At 45.6% G+C, this 25,737-nt stretch overlaps 1 protein-coding gene across 1 annotated transcript in view; it reads right to left on the bottom strand.

Moving 5' to 3' along the window:
* Positions 1-21,726, bottom strand: part of SIPA1L2 (signal induced proliferation associated 1 like 2) — a 922,756-nt gene extending 901,030 nt beyond the window's left edge. Inside the window, exon 1 of the mRNA XM_030198133.1 lies at positions 20,319-21,726. Coding sequence (XP_030053993.1) covers positions 20,319-21,708 — 1,390 coding nt within the window. The 5' untranslated portion in view covers positions 21,709-21,726. The remainder of the gene's footprint in view (positions 1-20,318) is intronic.
* Positions 21,727-25,737: the final 4,011 nt, after the last annotated feature.

The following is a 25,737-nucleotide window of genomic DNA, read 5'->3' as shown; positions in this document are numbered from 1 at the left end:
CCCTATACCCTCTCATGTCAACTAAGGTCTCTTGATTCTCACCAACTTTTCTTGTCTAATCCTAAACAGGCACACTATGAGTGCACTTGACACTGCTTTCCCCCCCCCCCCCCCCCCCTCCCAATGAGCTTCCACCTTTGACTTGCAGTGAATCCTACAAAAACTTTAAAGTTTTGATGAAAACACACTTTTAAAATGGCTTATGGTGAACAGGCAGTGGATGCCAGAATGCAGTTTTTATCTGTCTTTAAGGCATGTATGGATCTTTCCTATATACACTAAAGTTATTTTTTCTTATTTTATTGAAGATTTTTGTTTTGTTTTACTCTGTACACCGCTGTGTGTACATCAGCCCAAGTGGTATATCAAGATTCTAAATAAACATCAACGTAGATTCTAATGTTATTATAGGACACAGGGGTTTAGATTGTTATTATAATGATTGCTGTATATTTTTTAAAAAGGGGTGGGTAAGAGGATGGTTCGATGGAAAATGTTTTTTTTTTTTAATTTATAACCATTTAAATTTTTACAAGCGATAAAACAACTTGCTGGAAATACAGAGAAAATAATATATGGGAATTATTTCAGTCAGGTAATTCTATTCTCTTCCTTTGACCACTAAATAGGGAGAGTGAAACAAGATAAGGAGATCAATTAAACAGTAAACAGAAAAAAAAAAACGTGGTATTAACCTGATTAACCTTGTGACTCTGGGCAAGTCACTTAACCCTCCATTGCCCCATGTAAGCTGCATTGAGCCTGCCATGAGTGGGAAAGCGCGGGGTACAAATGTAACTTAAAAAAAAAATTATCCCCAGATATTACTCGTCTAATTCATTATTCCACATTGATCATCTGGTTGGCTTCTTCAAGGCCAATACAGTGTAAAGTCAAATCATTTCATTGAAAACATACTTATTGTCCACTATTAGTTAGAAATAATACATCTGATTACATTCTTTCTCTTTTAAAAACCAGAAGTTATTTAACAAATCCCATTGATTAAAGTAATCCCAGTTTTCACAGGCTTTACTCCTTTTAAAGTAATAATTTGAGGAAATATTTCTGAGGAAATCTTTAGGAGTCATACCCGGAACTCTGGGAAAAACAATAATCTCGATATTAATCATCTATAATAATATTCATTTTATTATTCAAAATTTCTGGTCTATTATCATAACCACTTCTTGCTCATGTAGAATCATTTGTTATATCAATTTTTTTCTCTCAAAGGGTTCAGTTGAATTGTCCATGTAACTCTCTAATAAAATTATATCTGAAACAAAATTATTTACTGCCACCGTTAGGTCCCGAAGCGCCTTCCAGATGGTATTCAATGTAACCTCCACGGGAGCCAAAAACTCCAAGTTGATTTCTCATAGGTGTTTAGGAGTGGTTCCGCCGATTCGGGTTCTGCTGTAAATGTCCTCCTTTTCAGCATATACCTCTAACTCACTCCTCCACTCCTTTGGACGTGGTGGTTGAATAATTCGGGAGCAATGGAGTTGTTTTTTCCAGGTCCAAGAGCGTCGATGCTCCTTCACCGGCGCTAATCAAAGGACTCGCCAACCCTTTTATCTGTGGGCAGTTCGTCGCGCAGCGGTCCCGCACTTGCTGCTCAGGAGATAAAACGCTGGCCATCGGCGGCTGTTGTTCCCTTCCTCTCAGTTAAGGTAACTGCAATTGCAGAGAGGAAATTTACGTAAAGAAGACGAAACTTCAGAGGGCAGCTGGGCCGTTGAGCATACGAACTTCAGGTCACCATCTTACCACTCTCTCAGTTTGGGACACTCTTTGTCTGGTTTCTCCTCAGAGGCCTGTCTGATATGGGTAATCCTTCAGCAAAGCCCTCTAAGTCATTGAAACACACAAGCCCCTCCACCTCTACAAGGTGGTGTCCCTTCGGAGGGGTGGAAAATGTTTTTTATGGAAAATGATTTGAGTTGTCTGAAAGGAAGTGATGTATTTACAAATCTAAATAAATAGATAAATCTTGAAAATTTGGGATGAAGAACATAGTAACAGAAAGACATTTTCAAGAGGATGTCTAAGTAAAAAAAAAACTTCAATGCTAAACATATAAAAAAAAATCAACTGATAATGGATAGAGAACAATGGATGTTTTAATGTGTTCCAAAATCAGCACAAAAATGTCCAAAATCTGGACACACTTCATGATGCCATGGACGTTTCAAGATAGTCGTTTTCTCTGTTGTAAAATAGCTTACAGAAAGCAGCTAAATGTGGAAGTGGCCATCTGCTGGATGGACTGCACGGGCCGTAATGGGTGGGACATCCAATTCCACGTGGAAACATCTATGTCTGTGCATGTGGAAGAACATCCACTAAAGAGAAAACTCGTTGGCTAGGAGAGCTATATGTTAGTTCTGCTCTGCCTCAGACATAGGAGGCAGCTGTTCAAGAAGCACAAGAGTCTGCCATTCTACAATGATGCCATGAGGGTCTAGGAGCACATTCGGAGGACCCTTGCAAGGTAATTGTTATGCAGTGCTGCTATGAGCCTAGCATCAGCCATGTGAAAGCACACCAAAAGCCAGAGGAAGGGACTGCCGCCTCAGAAATGGCCCACTGAGATGCTGGGTATCATGGAAGCCAAGTGGCAGGCTTTAGCACCAGAACCAACATTTGATAACTCAATGGCAGGAAATGCCCTGACCTGTACCCTGCATGCCCCACCGCAATTGTGGCATGAGAGCTTCGGCTCAAACAACTGGTTCCTATATATTTATGTATCTACAGAAATAAAACAATAGATAAAATCTTTCTGCCAGAGTCCACTGATTCCCCTTGACTCTATCCTCAACAATGCCTGGTCTCTCTGATGCATAACGAGATCCTGCAGATAGGCAACTGATGTCCCGGATCAGCTTCGTACCAGAGTGTAACACTGATTTCAGATGTGTGCCCTTAACTAGAGACACCTGCAAATGATGGCTCCTGCTGTTACACTACTTCATGAGTTCTGATGCCTGGTGCCTGTGGAACAAGATGATATAATGAGGTGGTTTCACAGGTATGGAATGTTCTATCAACTCAAGTGACCTCCCCTCTTTGAAATGTTCTGCTAACATTCTGGTTCAAAAATGGCTGACAAAAATGTCCGTATCTGTAGAACACCCAAGGGTGTGACCCAGTTTCCAACTGCAGACGTCCAACATTTAACCTGGGACATCCAACCTGGTCTATATGAATGTCCATATTGGGATTTTTGAACCGCTACATCCCAACATTGACATGGCTGCTCGCAAGGAAATACTGACCATGAAGGGCAACTTTAGTTCATCAGAGGTCAAACTGCTGGTCAAGGAGAGGAAGGGATGGATAAAAGTGTAAAGAGAAAGGGTGTCTGTAAGCCATGTTTGTAGTGGTGTGGTGGGGGGAGGGTAGAGGAGGGTAGTGGTGGGGGAGAGGGGATATCACATTGTCTACACTAATAAATATTGCACTTGTTTTCATTGAAAATGTCTCTATTAGATTTTTTTTCAGGTGCAGACACCAAGATAGTTTGGTGCAAGGTCTGCTTTCTTGGGGTGTGGAGGGACATCCTCCTCCTCTGTCTCTTGGTAGCTGCTGCTGTTGAGGCTCTGGCAGGGGCTGCCTTCGTCGTCGGGCCATATTGTGGAGCAGGCAACAGGCCATGAAGATCTTGCAGCCATTTTCAGAAGTGTACAGTAGCTTCCCCCCAGTGGTGTGCTGGTAAATGTTTAACAACAGGCTCTCTCCCCGGTCCACCTCTGCGCCCCCCCTCCACCTCTGAGCCCCTCGTCCACCTCTGCACCCCCCCCCAAATTGCAGAGCCGGCTATAGCTGGGGAGAGAGCCTGGCAGGGGGGCAATGCATTACTCTCTCCAGGAAAAAAAGAAATTAAATGATCCCAGGTTCCAATCGAATTCACAAAGGGAAGGCTAGAGATGGGCAGGGCTTTCAATGATGCAGCCGCTTCGACGGATGTAATAAAAAAGATTTAAACCCCCCCCCCAGGGTGGCGCGGGCCGGGCGCAGGCAAACGAGGGCTGTGGGAGGTGAGGTAAGCGGGGTAAGCATGGCTTGTGGCGCCCTCCTGCCATGCTTACCTCGTTTACCGGAACCAGCTCGCCGTGCAGAACAACCGGCTCGCAAGATCTTTAAAAATTTAACAACCGGCTCCAGAACACCACTGGTTTACACCCCAACACAAATAACAAAATTCTTGATATACAGATTCAGCCACACAAATCCTGATACCATGCTCCATCCTCAACCACTCAACCCCTTGCATCCCTGCCCAATACAGACACCCAAATTCTGTCACCCCAAAATGGAACAGCTCCTGATACACCAACTGAGATGTTCCTTTTTAGGGTGAGAGAAACCATAACACGCCTACACAGATACACATTAATCTCCCTCATCTTTTCCTCACAGAATCCGACAAAAACTGACACTTCAACATAAATGCACAAACCCTGGCACACTTTATGAACACAGGCACCTCTTCTTTTAAAGACTGCTAAATATGCATATATTACATGTGATCAATAAAACATTTGCCAGCTATCTTTAACTACTAGCCCTTCAAACACCTAAAACTTCAACATAGTCATTTTCTTTCTACAGCAGTGCAATCCTGGCCTCACAGACATCAACAGAAATAGAAGACAGTGAGAGCAGGAAACAACAGGTACTTGTGGGAAGCAAATCGGAAGGGAAATTTTCCACAGAGCCCCAATCCTATTTGGGACAAACTTTCCCTGCACATCTCTCTTGCACCAAGAAAGAGGGAGCCCCACCTATCTTGCTATTTTCCCATATTGGAGGGAGCCAGACAGATTTCTAGGGCCATAATTTCTGGAGATGGGCTTGCATCATCAGAGTGCCACTGACCACCCTCCCCCCCCCCCCCCCCCCCCAGGATAGCCATTAGAAATGTTCCCTGATCTGCATGGCCTCCACCATGCAACAGTATCTGAAGCACTGGAGGGTCTATTCAGCCTCTGCCAAGGCATGCAGGGAGTGAGAGCAAAGCCCTGAACCAGCAGCCCAGCTGGCTCTGTAAATAGTAAACACCTTTGCCCTTTCTGCAGTCTGGTAGGACTCCCTGCTGCTGCTCCGCTCACACAGGCTGCCTCCTTTTGCATCAGCTGCTTGCCCTCCCATCCTGGGCTCGATTCAGGGCTATAAAACCAGGCAAAGGGGAGACATCTCCCATGCACTTAAGAGGACCTCTGCACACACAAAACCCATCATGGGGGGGGGGGGGGAAACGAATCAGGGAACTCAATGCTGACTTCCTCTCTATCCTTGTCTGATTCTCTCTCTCTTCTTACCTCTCACTTTCTCTTTCCTCCCTTCCTTCCCTCCAGTGGTTTCTCCGAGAGTAAAGCTGCAGATGGAGGTAGGACACATCAGGCTCCCTCCATCCGCTCTAACTCTTTCCTTCTACTGGGTCTTTCCGACGTGCAACAGAAGTTGCAGCAGAGGGAAGAACCTGGGGCTGGCTACAGAGAGCTTGCTGCAATCACTGCAGGAAGAGCTGGGTCCCCGTTTTAACAACCGGCTCGCAAAATTTTGGAAAAGATAACAACCGGCTCTTGGGAGCCGGTGCGAGCCGGCTCCAGCACACCACTGCTCCCCCCCTCCCAAAACATCTGAATCCGTTTTTCAGATTGCCAAAGATGCATTCTATTATGGAGCTAATGGGATGGGCTGCATTGTAGCACTCCTCTGCCTCATCTTGCGGGTGCACAATGGGGGTCAAAAGCCACTTGGGCTGGGGGTACCCTCTGTCACCTGTGAAGGAAGGATCAAACATTACAGACATGGTTGTGTATTGCCAGCTATGGGCATCTTGGAGTGAGGAATAAGATCTGAAGAAGAGGGCTCCTGGGAGCAAATTTGGAGACCTTTGGGGGGGTGGCAGAGGGAGGAGGGAAATCACAGTTCTGTATACCTAGGAGCCAGCTGGCAGTGATTTCTCTGCTGTCAAACCACTGGTAGACTCCTGAGTGGCATAGAATGTAAGAGCCATGGAAGGACCCCAGATAAAGTGAACAGATATCAATCATCTCCCCCTATGCATTACACACAAACTGCATGTTCATTGAGTAAACTGATTTTATGTTGCTATAGGTAGCCTCCTGTGCTCCTGAGGGATCTAAGCACATAAGCAGCACCATACTGGGAAAAGACCAAGGGTCCATCAAGCCCAGCATCCCGTCTCTGACAGCGGCCAATCAAGGCTTCAAGAACCCGGCACCCCTCCCCCCCCCCCCCCCCCCAAAAAAAAAAAAAAATTAATAATGTTCAATGGACTTTTCCCTCAGGAATGTCCAAACCCCCTTTAAATTCCGTAAGGCCAGCTGCTGTCACTACATTCTCCGGCAACGAGTTCCAGAGTCTGTCTACACGCTGAGTAAAGTAAAACTTTCTCCTATTTGTTTTAAATCTACCATATTCTAGCTTCATCTTGTGTCCCCTGGTTTTGTTGTTGTTTGAAAGTGTAAACAAATGCTTCACATCTGTCCGCTCTACTCCGCTCATTATCTTGTAGACTTCTATCATATCACCCCTCAGCCGCCTCAGATCATAGTCTCCATGGTCAAATGTCTATTGGATTTAGAAAAATGTCAAACAATACCCTTCAATAGGTCATTATACAGGTAACTTTGGTATAACTCGCATGTCTTAATAAATAAAGCTCCTTTCTTTTGGAAAAAGTGGATAGATAAAGGAATATTCTGCATCTCTGATATTGTTAATGCAGATAATAGATTTTGGTCCTTTTCAGAGCTGGCAGCTAAATTTTCTCTGCCTCAATCTATGTTCTTTAAGTGGTTATAACTCTCTGATAGTGTAAAGGCATCTGTTAAGGTAACATCGTTGTCACCTCAAATGCCTTCTTTATTTTCTAAAGCTCAGGCACTAATAATAAAAGGGACATACGACTTCTTCTATTTATAAACTCATTATTAACACATCACAATTTCAATATTGTCCTTCAAAATAATTGGTAAAATGATACTAGATGAGTATTATATGAAACTATGTGGTCTTGTTTTTGGTCTAAAGTAATGAAACCTCTTTCCTCTGCAGCTGTCTTACAATCTATGTTCTTTCTTTATCATAAAACAAACTGGACTCCTAGGAAACTTGCAGCATTTGGCCTGAACTCCTAATATAACTGTTGGCATTGTTCACAGTAGGTGGGCACTTTCTCTCATATGATATATGAGTGCCCAATTGTTTTTAAATTTTAGAAAGAAGTGTGGAACATCATACAAAAGATGCTACATATCGCTGATGACTTGACTTATTCAATTGTAATTTTTAAATCCATCGATAAAACTTGATTTCACAAATCCACAAGTCCACTACTGGACATTCTCCTTACTATTGCCCAAAGGCAAATTTTACAAAATTGGAAATCTGCACAGTTACTGAATATTCAATTTTGGTGGAATACAGTTCTGCACAATCAGAAATCTGAGTTTGCCATGGCAGAGAAACTTCGGACGACACCCTTCATGAAAAAAAAGTCTGGTCTGCATTAGAAAACTACCTCGAAGAAACTCAGACCCAACCTTAAACCAACTTAAAGGTCTCATATATTAGACACCTGGACGCAAATATTTTTTTTCTCCCTTCTTTTCTACACCTTTTGTTTCCCATTCTATTCCATCATTGCTTCCCTGTTATTATATATATTTGGAAAATTAATAAAATATCTTGAAAAAAAAAAAAGAAATGTTAAAGGAAATTAGGGATGCAAACAAACTGGGCAACACAATAATAATGGATTATTTCAATTACCCCGATATTGACTGGGTAAATGTAACATTGGGGCACACTAGGAAGGTAAAATTCCTTGATGAAATCAAGGACTGCTTTATGGAGCAGCTGGTACAGGAGCTGACAAGAGAAAGAAAAATTCTAGACCTAGTCCTTAGTGGAGCGCATGATCTGGTGCAGGAGGTAATGGTGCTGGGGCCACTTGATAACAGTGATTATAATATGATCAGATTTGATATTAGCATTGAAGTAAATATACATAGGAAATCAAATACGTTAACATTTAACTTTAAAAAAGGAGACATGATAAAATGAAAAGAACGGTGAAAAAAAAAACTTAGAGGAGCGGCTGCGAGGGTCAAAAATTTACATCAGGTGTGGATGCTGTTCAAAAACACCATCCTGGAAGCACATGCCAAATATATTCCGTGTATTAAAAAAGGAGGACGGAAGACCAAACGACAGTCGGTGTGGTTAAAAAATGAGATGAAGGTAACTATTAGAGCTAAAAGAAAATCTTTCAGAAAATGGAAGAAGGAGCCGATTGAAAATAATAAGACTACTACTACTACTACTATTAAACATTTCTATAGCGCTACTAGACTTACGCAGCGCTGTACAAATTAACATGAAAAGACAGTCCCTGCTCAACAGAGCTTACAATCTAAATTGGACAGACGAACAGACAGCTAGGGGTGGGGAAATTGCAGTGGTAGGAGTGATAAGTGAGGGTGTTGAGTAAGAGAGTCATGGTTAGGAGTCGAAAGCAGTAGCAAAGAGGTGAAAATAATAAGAAACAGCATAAGAAATGTCAAGTCAAATGCAAAGTGCTGATAAGGAAGGCTAAGAGGGACTTTGAAAAAAAGATTGAGTTGGAGGCCAAAACACATAGTAAAATTTTTTTAGGTATATTAAAAGCAGGAAGCCAGCAAAAGAATCGGTTGAATCGCTAGATGATCGAGGAGTAAAGGGGGTGATCAGGGAAGACAAAGCCATAGCGGAGAGATTAGCCGTAGCGTAGTCCCAGAATACATGACAGACCTTATAGACTTACCAATAAGAAACAAAGTCAGATCGTCAAGATCCTACCTAAACCTACACTACCCAAATTGCAAAGGACTGAAATACAAAACAACATATGCAGCCGACTTCTCCTACATAAGTGCACAACTATGAAATGGGCTCCCAAAAACTGTGAAAACAATCCACGACCACTTGAACTTCAGGAAATCACTAAAAACCTACCTCTTCAAAAAGGCCTACCCCAACAACCCCACGTAACCCCCTTCACCTACCAACACAGCATGACTATGATCGAACAGGACATCACGCAATCCTCATCCATTCCGACCCTCCACTTATACCTCATACGATCACTATACAACTTTGTATTTGTTATCTACCGACTGGGCAAACGCCTTTGACGGTACTATGTAAGCCACATTGAGCCTGCAAATAGGTGGGAAAATGTGGGGTACAAATGCAACAAATAAAATAAATTAATTCTTTGCTTCGGTCGTCACCGAGGAAGATTTGGGTGGGATACCGGTGCCAGAAATGGTATTCGAAGCTGACGAGTCGGAGAAACATAATGAATTCTCTGTAAACCTGGGGGGTGTAATGGGGCAGTTTTACAAACTGAAGAGTAGCTAATCTCCCGGACCAGGATGGTATTCATCCCAGAGTACTGATAGAACTGTAAAATGAGATTGCGGAGCTATTGTTAGTAATATGTAATTTCAGTGCTTTTTTTGTAGAAAAAAAGGTGCCGGTACTCATTGTGGGCGGAGTCACCACATATGACTCCACCCATATTATAGGCACACCCACATTAGCCACACCCCTTATACCAGCCATAGCGCATATAAACAGACATAATTGAAAATATACTAGTATGAGTGAAAAAAATAACGTAATTTGTTTTCATTATAAATAATTTCTGTAAGTTGTTACAGCTCCAGTATACCCAGTGCAAAATAAGACAACAGATGTAAATTCTCAAAGTGGACATATTCCAAACACTAAAATGAAAATAAAATGATTTTTTCTACCTCTGTTGTCTGGTGATTTTGTTTTTCTATCCATATTGGTCCTAGTCTCCGATTCTGCTGCTCTCTATTTGTTCTCTTAACTCCGTTTCTAGGGCTTCCTTTTCATTTATTTCTTTACTTTCCGCCTTTCTTCTTCATTTCTTGCCCTACATCCGTAAGTAAAAGCTGGGTCCTCCGCAGACTTGACTGTCCAGTGGATCCAGCTTCTGCCTATTTTCTACATCCATGTGCAGTTTTTCTCCTCTCTTCCTTTTCCTTCATCTCATCTCCTTCCTCACTCTTCCCTCGCCTCCATCCATGTCCAGCATTTCTTCTCTCTCCCTTCCCTCTCCTCCATCCACCCATGTCTAGCAGCCCTCCTCTTCCCTGCCCTCCCCTCCATCCATCCATGTCCAGCGACCCTCCTGTCCCCCTGCCATCCACCTATGTCCAGCAACCCCCCTGTCTCCCCTGCCATCCACCCATGTCCAGCGACCCTCCTGTACCCCCTGCCATCCACCCATGTCCAGCAACCCCCCGTTTCCCCTGCCATCCACCCATGTCCAGCCATTCTCCTCACTCCCCTGCCCTTCTCTCCTATGTCCAGTGATTGTCCAGTGATTCTCCTCCCTCCCCTCGCCCATGGCCAGCGATTCTCCTCCCTCCCCTCTCCCATGGCCAGCGATTCTCCTCCCTCCCCTGCCCCCTCCCCCTCCCATGTCTAGCGATTCTCCTCCCTCCCCTGCCCTCCCCTCTCCCATGTCCAGCGACCTCCCGTCCCCCTTGCCCAGTGATTCTCCTCCCTCCCCTCTCTCATGTCCAGTGATTCTCCTCCCTCCCCTGCCATCCCCTCTCCCATGTCCAGCAACCCCCCCCGTCCCCCCTGCCATCCACCTATGCCCAGTGATTCTCCTCCGTCCCCTGCCCTCCCCTCTCCAGCGATTCTCCTCCCTCCCCTCTTCCCCCCTCTCCAGCGATTCTCCTCCCTCCCCTCTCCCATGTCAAACTCCCTTCCACTCACTGTCTCTAACCAAGTCGCAGCGGCGAACTGGTGGGCGGTGCTAGTCAAGGCATCAAGCTCCTCCGTCATCCTTCGCTTCCCTGCCTTCTCAGCGTGCATCCCGCCCGCCCTCGCCGAAAGGAAATGACGTCAGAGCCTCTGACGTCATTTCCTTTCAGCGAGGGTGGGCGGGACGCACTGGAGAAGGCAGGGAAGCGAAGGACGACGGAGGAACTTGATGCCTTGACTAGCGCCGCCCACCAGTTCGCCGCTGCAACTTGGTTAGAGACAGTGAGTCGCTGGACATGGGAGAGGGGAGGGCAGGAGAGGGAGGAGAATCGCTGGATGGACCTGTGAAAAAAGGTGCCGGTACGCTGTACCGTTGCGTACCAGCACAGAAAAAACACTGTGTAATTTATCCTTAAAATCGAGCGTGGTACTGGAAGATTGGAGGGTGGCCAATGCAACGCCGATTTTTTAAAAAGGTTCCAGAGGAGATCCGGGAAATTATAGACCGGTGAGTCTGACGTCGGTGCCGGGCAAAATGGTAGAGACTATTATAACGAACAAAATTACAGAGCATATTCAAAAGCATGGATTAATGAGACAAAGAGGGACATTTTTGACCGGGGACGCCCATCTCTAAGGAAGCCCATCTCCAAGGACAGTGCCGTTAAGGGGTGGGGCCGACCGTATTATCGAACAAGGTGGGTGTCCATCTTTCGTTTCGATAATACAGTTGGGGGTGCCCGAATCTCAGCATTTAGGTTAACATTAAAGATGGTCGACCTAAATGCTGAGATCGCCGGATTTAGAGAGGGGCGCCCTTGGTTTTCGCTGATAACAGAAACCGATGGTGCCCATCTCAAAAACGAACAAATCCAAGGCATTTGGTCATGGGAGGGGCCAGGATTCGTAGTGCACTGGTCCCCCTCACATGCCAAGGCACCAACCGGGCACTTTGCAAATTGGTCCCAGGTGCATAGCTCACTTACCTTGGATGCTGAGCCCCCCAAAACCCACTCCCCACAACTAAACACCACTAGCATAGCCCTAAGGGGTGAAGGGAAGCATCTACATGTGGGTACAGTGGGTTTCAGGTGAGTTCTGAAGGGCTCCCATTGTTCACTACAAGTGTAACAGGTAGGGGGGTGGGCCTGGGTCCGCCGGCCTGAAGTCCACTGCACCCACTAAAACTGCTCCAGGGACCTGTATACTGCTGCGATGGACCTTAGTATGACATTTGACCACTGGGGGAGTCAGGGGAGGTAATCCCCGATTCCCTCCGGTGGTCATCTGGTCAGTTCGGGCACTTTTTTGGGACTTGGACCTGAAAAAAAGGGACCAAATAAAGTGGACCAAATTCTCTCCAAGGATGCCCTTCTTTTTTCCATTATTGGCCGAGGGCGCCCATCTCTTAAGCATGCCACAGCATGCCCCTCTCCTGCCTTCGCTACCCTTCCGACACACCCCCGGGAACTTTGGCCATCCCGGCGACGAAAAGCAGTTGGGGACGCCCAAAATCGGCTTTCGATTATGCTGATTTGGGTGCACCTGAGAGAAGGACGCCCATCTCCCAATTTGTGTCAAAAGATGGGCGCCCTTCTCTTTCGAAAATGAGCTGGCAAGTCAACATGGACTTAGTGAAGGGAAATCTTGCCTCACCAATCTACTACATTTCTTTGAAGGGGTGAACAAACATGTGGTTGAAGGTGAGCAGGTTGAAATTGTGTATCTGGATTTTCAGATGAAAGACTGCAGAGGAAATTGGAGAGTCATGGGATAGGAGGTAGTGTTCTATTGTGGATTAAAAACTGGTTAAAAGATATAAAACAGAGAGTAGGCTTAAATGGTCAGTATTCTCAATGGAGAAGGGTAGTTCATGGGGTTCACCAGGGGGTCTGTGCTGGGACCGCTGCTTTTTAACATATTTATAAATGACCTAGAGATGGGAGTAACTAGTGAGGTAATTAAATTTGCTGATGACACAAAGTTATTCAAAGTCATTAAATCCCTGGAGAATTGTGAAAAATTACAAGAGGAACTTACGAGACTGGGTGCCTAAATGGCAGATGACGTTTAATGTGAGCAAGTGCAAAGTGATGCATGTGGGAAAGAGGAACCTGAATTATAGCTACGTCATGCAAGGTTCCACATTAGGAGTCACAGACCAAGAAAGGGATGTAGGTGTCGTCGTTCTACTACTACTACTACTTAACATTTCTAAAGCGCTACTAGGGTTACGCAGCGCTGTACAATTTAACATGGAAGGACAGTCCCTGCTCAAGGAGCTTACAATCTAAAAGACAGGTGTACAATCTAAAGACAAGTGTAGAGTCCGTCTGGTAGGTAATACTATATTTCACGAGAGGTTAGGTGCCGAACGCGGCATTGAAGAGGTGAGTTTTAAGCAGAGATTTGAAAATGGGTAGGGAGGGAGCTTGGCGTAGGGGTTGAGGAAGATTGTTCCAGGCAAAGGGTGAGGCAAGGCAGAATGAGCGGAGCCTGGAGTTGGCAGTGGTGGAGAAGGGAACTGACAGGAGGGATTTGTCCTGTGAGCGGAGGTTACGGGCGGGGACATAGGGGGAGATGAGGGTAGAGAGGTAGTGAGGAGCCGCAGACCGGGTGCATTTGTAGGTAAGGAGGAGAAGCTTGAATTGTATGCGGTATCTGATCGGAAGCCAGTGAAGTGACTTGAGGAGAGGAGTGATGTGAGTATATCGGTTCTGGCGGAATATAAGACGTGCGGCAGCGTTCTGAACAGATTGAAGGGGGGATAGATGGCTACGTGGGAGGCCGGTGAGGAGTAGGTTGCAGTAGTCAAGGCGAGAGGTAATGAGAGCATGGACGAGAGTTTGTGTGGTTTGCTCAGATAGGAAAGGGCGAATTTTGCTGATGTTGAAGAGGAAGAAGTGACAGGTCTTGGCAGTCTGTTGGATATGCGCAGAGAAGGAGAGGGAGGAGTCGAAGATGACTCCGAGGTTGCGGGCAGATGGGATGGGGAGGATAAGGGTGTTGTCAACTGAGATGGAGAGTGGAGGAAGAGGAGAGGTGGGTTTAGGTGGAAAGACGAGGAGCTCGGTTTTGGACATGTTCAGCTTCAGGTGGCGGTTGGACATCCAGGCAGCAATGTTGGATAAGCAGGCCGATACCTTGGTCTGGGTCTCCGCGGTGATGTCTGGTGTGGAGAGGTATAGCTGGGTGTCATCAGCATAAAGATGATACTGAAAACCATGACATGAGATCAGTGAGCCTAGGGATGAGGTGTAGATTGAGAAGAGAAGGGGTCCAAGGACAGATCCCTGGGGAACTCCAACAGATAGTGGGATGGGAGTGGAGGAAGATCCATGAGAGTGTACTCTGAAGGTGCGGTGGGAGAGATAAGAGGAGAACCAGGAGAGGACAGAGCCTTGGAACCCAAAGGAGGATAATGTGGTAAGAAGTAAATCATGATTGACAGTGTCAAACGCAGCAGATAGATCGAGCAGGATGAGGATGGAATAGTGGCCTCTGGATTTGGCGAGGAGGAGGTCGTTGCAGACTTTAGAGAGTGCTGTTTCTGTCGAGTGTAGAGGGCAAAAGCCGGATTGAAGTGGATCTAGGATGGCATGAGAGGAGAGAAAATCAAGGCAGCGACTGTGAACGGCGCGTTCAAGTATTTTGGAGAGGAAGGGGAGGAGAGAGATGGGGCGGTAGTTGGAGGGGCAGGTAGGGTCAAGTGATGATTTTTTTTAGGAGAGGTGTGACTACTGCGTGCTTGAAGGTGTCAGGGACCGTTGCAGTGGAGAGAGAAAGGTTAATGATGCGACAGATGGAGGGGGTGACAGTATGGGAAATGGTGTTAAGTAGGTTGGTGGGGATGGGATCGGAGGAACAGGTGGTGCATTTCGAGGAGGAAAGAAGGCGGGAGGTTTCATCCTCGGTGATCTCAGGAAAGGAGGAGAAAGAGGCCATGGTTGGTTGGTTGTTGGATAGGCTACAGGCTGAGGAGGAGGTAGTTTGGTAGTGAACTCAAGGTTGATCTTTTGTACCTTGTCGCGGAAGTAGTCAGCCAGTGATTGAGGAGAGAGTGAAGGGGGAGTGGGGGCGGGGGGCACTTTGAGGAGGGAGTTAAGGGTGGTGAAGAGACGACGAGGGTTGGAGCTGAGAGAATTGGTCAATTGGGTGTAGTAGACCTGTTTTGCAAGGAATAGGGAGGAATGGAAGGAGGATAGCATGAATTTGTAGTGAAGGAAGTCTGAATGGGTACGAGATTTCCTCCAGAGGCGTTCCGCGGATCAGGTGCAGCAGCGAAGGTAGCAGATGCAAGGGGTCAGCCAAGGCTGGGGACTAGTACGCTTAGTGGGACGGGAGGTGGATGGAGCGAGGGTGTCCAAAGCAGAGGAGAGAGTGGCATTGTAAGCAGAGACCACTTTGTCTACAGTCTCAGAGGACATGATGGAGGGAAGGAGATTAGAGATACTAGAGGATAGAGTGGGGGGGTCAATAGCCTGGAGATTCCTGGAGGTGGTGGTTAAAGTTGGACGGGGCGGAGGGGGAGGGGTGAAGAAGTGTGAATGTGATCAGGTGATGATCGGAGAGAGGGAGAGCAGAGGTGTGGAAATTGGAGGGTGAGCCGGAGGAGGAGAGGACTAGGTCAAGACAATGGCCGTCACGGTGAGTGGGGGTGGTGGAGCACAGCTGGAGGTTGAAGGAGGAACTTAGAAGCGTTAGAGTCGGAAGGGTCATCAACGTGAATGTTAAAGTCTCCGAGAATGAGGGACGGAGATGAGGGTTCAAGAAAGACAAAGAGCCACGCATCAAAGTCGGTGAGGAAGGAAGAGAAGGATTTTTCAGGGGGGAGGTAGATGACTGCGACTCTGAGTGGGAGTGGGTAGAATAGGCGGATGGAGTGGGCTTCAAAGGATGAGAAGCAGTGGGACTGCGGTAGGGGGAGGGGTTGGAAACTACAGGAGGGCGAGAGTAGTAGCCCAACGCCTCCACCGCGGCCAATTGGGCGGGGAGTGTGGGAGAAGAGATAACCTCCGTGGCAGAGGGCCGCGACTGAGGCTGAGTCTTCCGGGGAGATCCAGGTTTCGGTAAGGGCGAGCAGTTGAAGGGAGCGAGAGATGAAGAGATCATGGGTGAAGGGCAGTTTGTTACAGACTGAGTGGGCATTCCACAGGGCGCATGAGAAGGGGAGGGAAGAGGGGGGGAGGAGGGGAATAGAGACGAGATTGGAGACATCTCGGAATCGTTTGCATGGATAGGACGGGGACAGGCAAGGGGGACCGGGATTAGGGTTAATGTCTCCCGCGGATAGCAGGAGGAGGAGCAGGAGAATGCGGAGGAGGGTGGGGGAGGTCGGGCGGCGAAGGCGACGAAGATGAGGCGCACTAAGGAGGAATGGGGATGGGTTAATGGCAGGAAGGAAGTGTTGAAGGTTAAAAGCTAGGAAGGAGGTGGGGGACAGGAGGGATGGTGAGGTGGTGGGGGATGAGGGTGAATAGGGTATTGCCGTGGTGGGTAGGGCGGGAGGGCAGCGAGTTCTAGTGGTAGACAGTGGGAGTGGGGGGGGAAAGAAGATTAGGAAGGGACAGGGCAAGGAAGAGAACGTGGACAGGGGCCATAAGTAGTGTCTGAGGTGTGACAGGTGACTATGTGGTGACAGGTCGTTAACAGGTGTTAACAGGTGGCTATGGGGTGACTGAGGTGACTGAGGGTTAAGTGGATAGATAGAGCTGGATTTTAGACTGGGTAAGTCAATGGCTGAGAAGCTAGCAGGCAGGTTGGTAAGTCAATGGCTGAGAGGCTCGCGAGCCGGTAGGAGGGTTACTCGATGTGTTAACAGGCAGGCGGGTAGCAGCTGGAACAAGTGGTCAGGAACAAGCTGGGGTAGATGGACAGGAGCAAGCTGGAACCAGCTGGAACAAGTCGTAACAAGCCGGAACAAGATGGACAGGAGCAAGCTGGAACCAGCTGGAACAAGTCGTAACAAGCCGGAACAAGATGGACAGGAGCAAGCTGGAACAGGCCGGAGCAGGTTGGAACAAATCATAACAAGCTGGAACAGACGGACTGGCACAGGCCGGTCATGCAGGAACGGATGGAACAAGCTGGAACAACAAGTTGGAACATGCTGGGGAAGGCTGGAGCAGATGAACTGGAACAAGTTGGAATAGACGGACTGGAGCAGGCTGAAACACACTGGAGTCGATGGACTGGAACAAACAGGGGGTAAGCTGTATCGCCGGACTGGAACAAGCTGGGAATAGGAGGACTGGAACACGCTGGAGCAGTTGGGTGGAGAGTCTGGATCAGGCGGACTGGACCACACTGGAGCCGATGGGCTGGAACAGGCCGGGAGTAAGCTGGATCGGTGGACTGGAACAGGCTGGGATCGCAAGCAGGAAGAATCTGGATCAGGCAGACTGGAACGGGAACTGGAACACACTGGAGCACACGGGAACACACTGGAGTTAATGGACTGGAACACGCAGGAGGAAAGCTGGGTCTGCGGAGTGGAACACACTGGAGTTGATGGACTGGAACACGCAGGGTGAAGGCTGGATCAGTGGACTGGATAGCATGGGGAAGGCTGGATCAGTGGACAGGAACAAGCTGGGAACAGATAGATAGGAGGACTGGAAGAAACCAGAACACGCTGGAGCAGATGGATAGGAGCAGGCAAGGAGGAGCTGGATCAGGCAGACTGAAAGACACTGGAGCAGATGAACTGGAGCCAGCAGGGCTGGAAGAAATTGGAACACGCTGGAGCAGATGGAACACGCTGGAGCAGATGAACTGGAGCACGCTGGAGCAGATGGAACACGCTGGAGCAGATGGATAGGAGCAGGCAAGGAGGAGCTGGATCAGGCGGACTGGAAGACACTGGAGCAGATGAACTGGAGCCAGCAGGGCTGGAAGAAACTGGAGCACGCTGGAGCAGATGGAACACGCTGGAGCAGATGGTTAGGAGCAGGCAAGCAAGCAAGGAGGAGCTGGATTAGACGGACTGGAAGACGCTGGAGCAGATGAACTGGAGCCAGCAGGGTGGAAGCTGGAGCCGTGGACTGGAGCAAGCAAGCAGGGAGAAGCTGGGGAGGGTGGACGGGAGCAAGCTGGGCGTATGGAAGTCAGCCCCGTGGATGTGTAGTGCTCCGCCCCGACCGCTCCAGCGCCGAGGACTTGGCACCGCGATGGGGGCAGGCCGCGGGAGGACGGGCAGCGTGGGCGTCAGGCCGCCGGGATCAGGAGCGCCGCAGTGGTGCGGTGGGTCGCATGGGACGGGTCGGGTCGGGCCGCGCCACGAGGTCAGGTGCGCGCCACGAGGCCGCGGGTGAGCTCGCTCTGGCTCACCCGGGTCTCACGGAGCTCTCACCGGTCCCGGGCAGTTCCTGCCAGGGAGCGCGGTGGCTGACCCGGACTCGCCGGCGAACTCAGCGCCCAACAGCACGCGGCCGCCTCACAGCCTCACAGTGATGGCCCGTCGATTCGTGCCTCCAGCTCTTCTGAGGGGGTGGGGGATCGCGGAGCACTGGGGGGACTCCTCTGCTCCTCTCTCTGACTCGCTCCCGGGGAGCACGTCGGCGGTTCGGGGAGGCGGTTTGAGTGCAAGGCAGTGGGGAGTGCTGGAGACCCGATCTCCTTGCCTTGCATCCTCATGATATGTTGAAACCTTCTGCTCAGTGTGCTGCTGCGGCTAAGAAGGTAAATAGAATGTTAAGTATTATTAGGAAAGGAATGGAAAACAAAAATGAGGATGTTATAAATGCCTTTGTATCACACCATGGTGCGACCGCACTTTGAATATTGTGTTCAATTCTGGTCACCGTATCTCAAAAAAGATAAAGTAGAATTGGAAAAAGTACAAAGAAGGGCGACGAAAATGGTAAAGGGGATGGGACGACTTCCCTATGAGGAAAGGCTAAAGCGGCTAGGCTCTTCAGCTTGCAGTAAAGGTGGCTGAGGGAAGATATGATAGAGATCTATAAAATAATGAGTGGAGTGGAATGGATAGATGTGAAGTGTCTGTTTACGCTTTCCAAAAATACTAGGACTAGGGGGCATGCGATGAAGCTACAATGTAGTAAATTTAAAACGAATTGGAGAAAACCTTTCACTCAACGTGTAATTAAACTCTGGAATTTATTGCCAGAGAATGTGGTAAAGGCGATTAACTTAGAGGAGTTTAAAAAAGGTTTGATTGGCTTCCTAAAGAAAAGTCCATAGACCATTATTAAATGGACTTGTGGAAAATCCACTATTTCTGGGATAAGAAGTATAGAATGTTTTGTACTTTTTTGGGATCTTGCCAGGTATTTATGACCTGGATTGGCCACTGTTGGAAACAGGATTCTGGGCTTGATGGACCTTTGGTCTTCCCAGTATGGCAATACTTATGTACTTTTTATTCCATACTGGGTCAGACCAATAGTTTACCTAGCCCAGAATCCTGTTTCCAAAAGTGGCCAATCCAGGTCACAAATACCTGGCAGAAACTCAATTAGTAGCAACAATCTATGCTACCAATTCCAGGGTAAGTAGTGGCGTCCCCATATCTATCTCAACAGTAGCCTATGGACTTTTCCTCCAGGAACTTGTCCAAACCTTTTTTAAACCCAGATATGCTAACCAATGCTACTATATCCTCCAGCAATGAATTCCACAGCTTAACTATTTGTTGAGTAAAGTAATGTTTCCTCCTATTTGTTTGAAAAATATTTCCATGTAACTTGAGTGTCCCCCTAGTCTTTAAGTAGAGGAGTGTGGTAGCTGTGTTAGTCCACTCTTTTTTGTTTGATTTCTATTGATAACCCCTAGTCTTTGTAATTTTTGAAAGATAAAATCAATTTACTTCTACTCTTTCTACGCCACTCAGGATTTGTAGACATCATATCTCCCCTCAGCCATCACTTTTCCAACATAAAGAGCCCTAAACTCTTTAGCCTTTCCTCATATGAGAGGAGTTCCATCCCCTTTATTAATTTTGGTTGCTCTTCTTTGAACCTTTTCTAAGTTCACTATATCTTTTTTGAGACACAGCAATCAGAATTGAATGCAATACTCAAGGTGAAGTTGCACCATGGAGCAATATGGAGGAATAGTATTCTTGGTCTTATCTACCATCCCTTTCCTAATAATTCCTAGCATCAGAACATTTAAGGGAGAAGTTATCTACATAGGCTACCATTAAGGCAGGTTATCTTACCACAAGTTGTGCTATTTTAGCACAGGATTTAATTGAATAAAATAGAACCCCGTGTTATAATAGCATGACATGTGGTAAAATAACCCGTCTTAACAGTAGCCCACATTAATAACTCCCCCCCTTATACTCTTCAAGCACTGATAAAACATTCATAGTTTAAAAGGGCACAAGGCTGTCTTTACAGGCAGAATCAGAAAATTAGAATAAAATGCCTTATTCGATACCCAATGAAAATTCCAAATAGAATCAACAAAATTAATTTATATTAAAAAAAATGAAATAAAAAAAAAAAGCGTGTGCTTCTTACCTTTTCCACAGAAGTACTTTCGATAGTAGTAGGCCCCCAGATCAATGTGTTCAATGATATAACGTTTGACTTTCTCCCTATGAATAGGTTGATTTTCTCTTGGCACCTCAAGTACGGAAACGCCAGCATTAGTGCAGTGTGAGCTCAGTGAAGACTCAAAAGAACATTTTTCTCCTGCAGTGGGAGATGAGTTTGCCCTAGAAAGTGCAATCATCCTTTCTGTCACCCCTCCAATTTCATTCCTGAAGTAAGGGCAACTCAGAATCAGATCATTACTGTTGCCATCGCCTTCATCAGCCTCTGGGTTTTCTTTGGAATTAAGGTCATCTTTACTTCCTACAGGAGACTCACAGCTTCCAGTCTGGCCTGCCAGCAAGGAAGACACTGATGCTGCTGAAGCTCCTGTGGTCATGTTTTTTCTCTTTCCCACGTTAGCTCTACTTGCCTTGGCCTCATTTATGTTGAATAAGATGCTTTGAACATCATAATGTGCAAAACACTTCTGACAGCTCCATAATCTAGTGCTCTTTTCAAACTGACCATCATCAAACGCCAAGCAAAATTTTAAGGCTTCATGCTCACTTTTTACAGTTCGCAGTTTTCTGAACAAAGATGTCTCCACAGATTCAGATTTTAGCCGATGTTTGAATGATTTGTCCCCATCTCTGCTGATAAGCACGGCACTATCCATGCACCCGAATCCAGAAACCCTGACAAATTCTCCTCTTGAAATCTGCACAGCAGCACAAAGACTTGGAGAAATGGCAGGACTGCAGTGGAACATCTCAGGAAATGCAAACGGAGAGTGGGATCTGTGCTCGGAGTTTTCCACTCGGTATCCTCTAAGCATTGCAAAAACGTTTTCGCCAGACAGTCCTTGTCTGTCTATTGAAGAGGTGCTTCCATATTCCCTATGAAGAGCTGCTCCAGTGTTAGGATTAACAGCATTCTGGTCAAGGGCATCTTCTGTATCTATGTCACTAATTGTGACATCACTGTTACTTCGTTGCCTTATTGGATGCAGTCCCCTGTGAGGAGAATGGGTATAAGCATCTATTGCGTATTTGGTCTCTGCAAATTCCAAAACAAATGACTTTTCTTTTTCCATATTACTTTGGTCATTTTGCCCATTCTGGATTACTGCTGCAATGCTCTCATAGCTAGACTGAGCTCTACTCTCCCATATAACTTTGCTGCTCATATCTTTAGCACAATCTTTCTTAGGTGGCCATTCAGACACCCTGGCACGGACACCCATTTTAGGCATGGCTGGCGTTCCATTAGTCTGACCCCCACTATCCATTTTAGTAGGTGTATTCAGAGAGGATGGAGGACCCATGTTACTGTTTAAGGCTTTGAATTTCCTAGCAAAGTACTCGTCAGACTGCATACTTTCTGCGGATTCTTTGAATTTCAATGAAGTTCTGGTGAATCAGTGTGTGTCCTCTAGCAATGACTTTGGATCACTCAAGTCCATGGAAGGGCAAAGGGGGTGACCTAGTCTTCTTGTAAGAGCAATGCCACTGCTATTACCCAGACACCATCTACAGAATACAGATGTGAGTCTGCAGCAGCAACACACCTTGATGAAACATACTAAAACAAAAAAGCACTCATCCAATTACCATTGTAGTCAAAATTCATAAGCAAAAAACATTTTGGAAAAACAACCAGAGTTGTCTTTCTGACATTCCCTTCACAGTGGAAGCATTCTGGTCCACATCTGTCAAGATGAATGAGCATCCATTGCACCTGTGTTGACAGAGAAAACAAAATAAGTTGCTAAGGTATTGAAATACATCAGATTAAATACACAACAACCTGCTGATTAAAAATAGATTTTGAATTAAAGGCCCACATTTGCATAAGTGATCAATTAAACCATCCATATGGTGGCACAGCAGAACATATGCTTTGATATTCTACATTTGAATATCTATCTTCTAGCAGGAACAAGAAAAGCCTGCTGGTTAGCCAGGGCCCTGGTGTTACTAATTAGTTTGAGGAACTACCTATATACTTAGAGAATTTATAGTCCATTAATCCACTTACTCTGGAAAGTGTGAAAGGGACCTGCCACCCATTAAAAATTACTATGAAGAATGCATACGTGTAGGGTTTCAATCTTCACTAAGTGACAGTTTGGATATGAAAGTGGGTAATTAACGGTGTTCCAGTCCTTTTGGGTCACCATTTCCCTCGCTCTACCTAAGTTTTCAGATCTTAGCCATTTGCTCAGGCCATTGCCTCACAATGCTCTCTGCTTTCCTCCATCTCCACTGCCCTTTATCATAGCCTCTGGTACCAAATTAGGTAGCTTATTTATTTGGATTTGCTCACACCTTTTTCAGTAGTAGCTCAAGGTGACTTACGTTCAGACACACTGGGCATTTGTCACCCCTAATATACAATTAACCCTTTACAGTGTGTCAACATATTTAGAAATAGACTAGAAAGCTTTACAAACAGCAATTATATATCAATGAATAGAATCTGCTGCCTTACAGCATTCACTGGGCCAGTCCTATATTTGAACAACTGTGTTTTTCACATATGGCTCTACTTTTTGACCTTGCTTTTCAGCCCTTGCTGACTTAAGCAAATGAGGCACCGCAATGAGTCTCTCCACATGGCCTTGCAAACCCACTCAGACTGCCCCTAAGCAAAAAATCCCGTACAACTGACAGAGGCCTCAGAAAACAAAAACCGTAAGTAAAAGTACCAAAACCTGAAACCATAAAATTTATTTTTACTAGCCAGAAGAAAAAAATTTGCTTTTTCCTTTATAATTTATTGTTGGCACTTTTTAGGTTTATTTTTTGTTAAATATGCAAAAAACAAACAAAACAAATGATGAAACCTTTAAAAGTACCACGGCCAATCTGAGAGGGGTGTGTGGAGAAGTGCGAGTTGTTTCTTTTTGCATATTTAGGGTTTTTTTTCACTGTTCTAAATGGACCCAGGAAGATACACACTGATCCATGTTGGTTGAGTGCTTAGATTTGCACCAACTGGTATTGTATGCCCCTGATGTAGCCTATATTCTAGGCGAAACATAGCCATGTCAGGCATTTGAGAGTGTATCCTGGGAGCATTAATAAAGACTGCATTTTCTTCAGCAACGTCTGCCCTTTGTCTTTTGTTCCAGGGTCAATATTCAGCCAGAGGAAGTGAGTATTTTCCTGACTGCTGCTGGCATTATTCCCAGATATTCAATGCCACACCATGTCAAAGCTGCAGCATTGAATACCTGATTTATGCAGCACAAGTGAACACATAGCAAATTAAGTCAATATTCAAAACTTAACCGGCCAGGGGTTGCTACATAAAATAGGAATGTGTTTTATGCAGTCCCATTTATATGGTTACCCTGGCCAGCACTTAACCAGCCAACTGCTGACTCTGCCCCCAAGAAAGTCCTCAAAATAGTCTGTTTTCACTTAGTTGCTAACTGCTAATTTTCACCATTGATAACCGGTTAAGTGCTGCTGAAAATTAGCAGATAGCCCTGAACAAGCGATTTAACTGGTCAGCAGCCGATCCTGGCTGGTTAAATCGTTTTGAGTATTGACCAGTTCATTTTTATTTTATTTTGCTTTTATTTTTCTCCCTGCCTCTCCATGTAATGTGGTCGGGTCGACTGATTGTGAGGCAGCCTGGGCAAAGAAATCATATTAATTTGGTGTTTAACTTTTCAGTCCTGTAAAGTGGAAGAATGCCATCTGGGTTTAATTGCTCAGAAGTCTAGCTTTTGCTAGACTAGAGGTTAGAAAGGTCAGAGAGAAATTAAACTTTCTTTGTCCCTTTTTTAGTGATGGATTGTTAAGGCTAGGTATTATTTACCACATCTGGATGCCATTCAATCTCGATGCCATTCAATCAGCAAGCAAGGCATACTGGACAGTTTTGCAGGCAGTTTAAAGGATTAGGCTAATGCTGGTTAGAAGAAGATAGTTTAGATATAGATAATTCTAGATGATTTAGATTTTGTCTTATAAGGAATTCTGATTTCTGCTTATTTTAAAATATGTTTTATTCTGTTTAATTAATAAGTTCTATTTCTATGTAGAATATCTTTTCAATTCAGTGTTACACCTTTGACTGACTTTTCAAGTGAGCTTTGACTGCAGTTTAAGAGGTCATCATCTGGTTTGAATTATCCACAGTCCTAGCTAGGTGAAAGAGGTCAGGATAAGTCAAGTCTCCTCCTTGACTGAATAGCTAAATGTAGGACTGGTTTTCTGAAAGTAATAACAAACCATGTCTGTGTGCCATTAAGCAAGATTGGCCCCTCAATGAACCCAGTTTAAGCTATGACTGGGATTATGTGAATAATAATAAAATGCAAGAGATAGGTGCCACATTGTCTAGTTTGAGAGGCCCCAGGTCATAGGTCAGTTTAGGAAATATCTCAAACCTATGTAACTGATATTTTTATGTTTCAACGTTTTTTATTGATGACATTTCAAACAGAAATCACATTCCATTACTGAGTAGAGCAAGATACATTTCAATTCCAGTAAACATGTGAATCAATATGCTGCTAACAGTCATCAGATTTTTATTACTCCTTTTATCTCCCCCCCTCCCCCCCTCCCTCTATATGTATTGCAACTGTATATTGAACAAGTGTTATTGAACATACAATAAAATAATGCAACCATTAACTCGTGTCTAGTGTTCAGTCTCCAAAGTTTCCCTTTATCTATAATTACTATTTTTCATGGTATTGATAGTAGCACTGTCTATTACATTTATGAACCAGTTCAAAGCCCACATCTGCTTATTGTTGCACTGCCTATAACGGTCCCAGTTTGTTAAGTACTGCGCTCCTAGCCTTGTGGGAAATATGTTGTAAGTACCTTGACCATATCTTGACAAATATTTTCCTTTTCTTCGGGGCGCTATATGCCTCTCTGGCTTCCCATAACATTAACTCATGTAATCTACTTCTCCAGTGCCAAAAGGATGGAGGTTCAGCCTGCAACCAGTGTTTAAGTATACATTTTTTTCCTACTGCATAGGCCTTGCATAAAAATAGCTCCTGATCTTTATCAGAAATCCCATACGCATTTCTTTTATTCAAAAGCACTCCCCTCCATGAGGGTAACAGTCTATGTCCCAGGAGTTGTTCAAAGTATGTCTGCAACAGTTTCCAAAAGTGTTGTATACTAGCACATTTCCAAAATGCATGGAAAAATGTGTTGTTATCTTCATGACACTTTGGGCATTGTACATCTGTTATCCATCCTGCTTTTACTGCTTGTGATTGCGATATGTATCCCCTGTAAATTACCCTGTATTGACTCTCTTGTAGTTCCGCCCCACCCACTTGCCCCGGGATATCTTTTATCAATTTTGCAAAATCTATTCCTGTCAACTCGTATCCTAGATCTTTGCTCCATGACTTTTCAAGTGA

This window comes from Microcaecilia unicolor, chromosome 3 (assembly GCF_901765095.1).
Source record: "Microcaecilia unicolor chromosome 3, aMicUni1.1, whole genome shotgun sequence".
Taxonomy (NCBI): Eukaryota; Metazoa; Chordata; class Amphibia; order Gymnophiona; family Siphonopidae; genus Microcaecilia; species Microcaecilia unicolor.
Note: the sequence above shows the minus strand (reverse complement) of the source record. Positions and strands in the feature narration are given on the sequence as shown.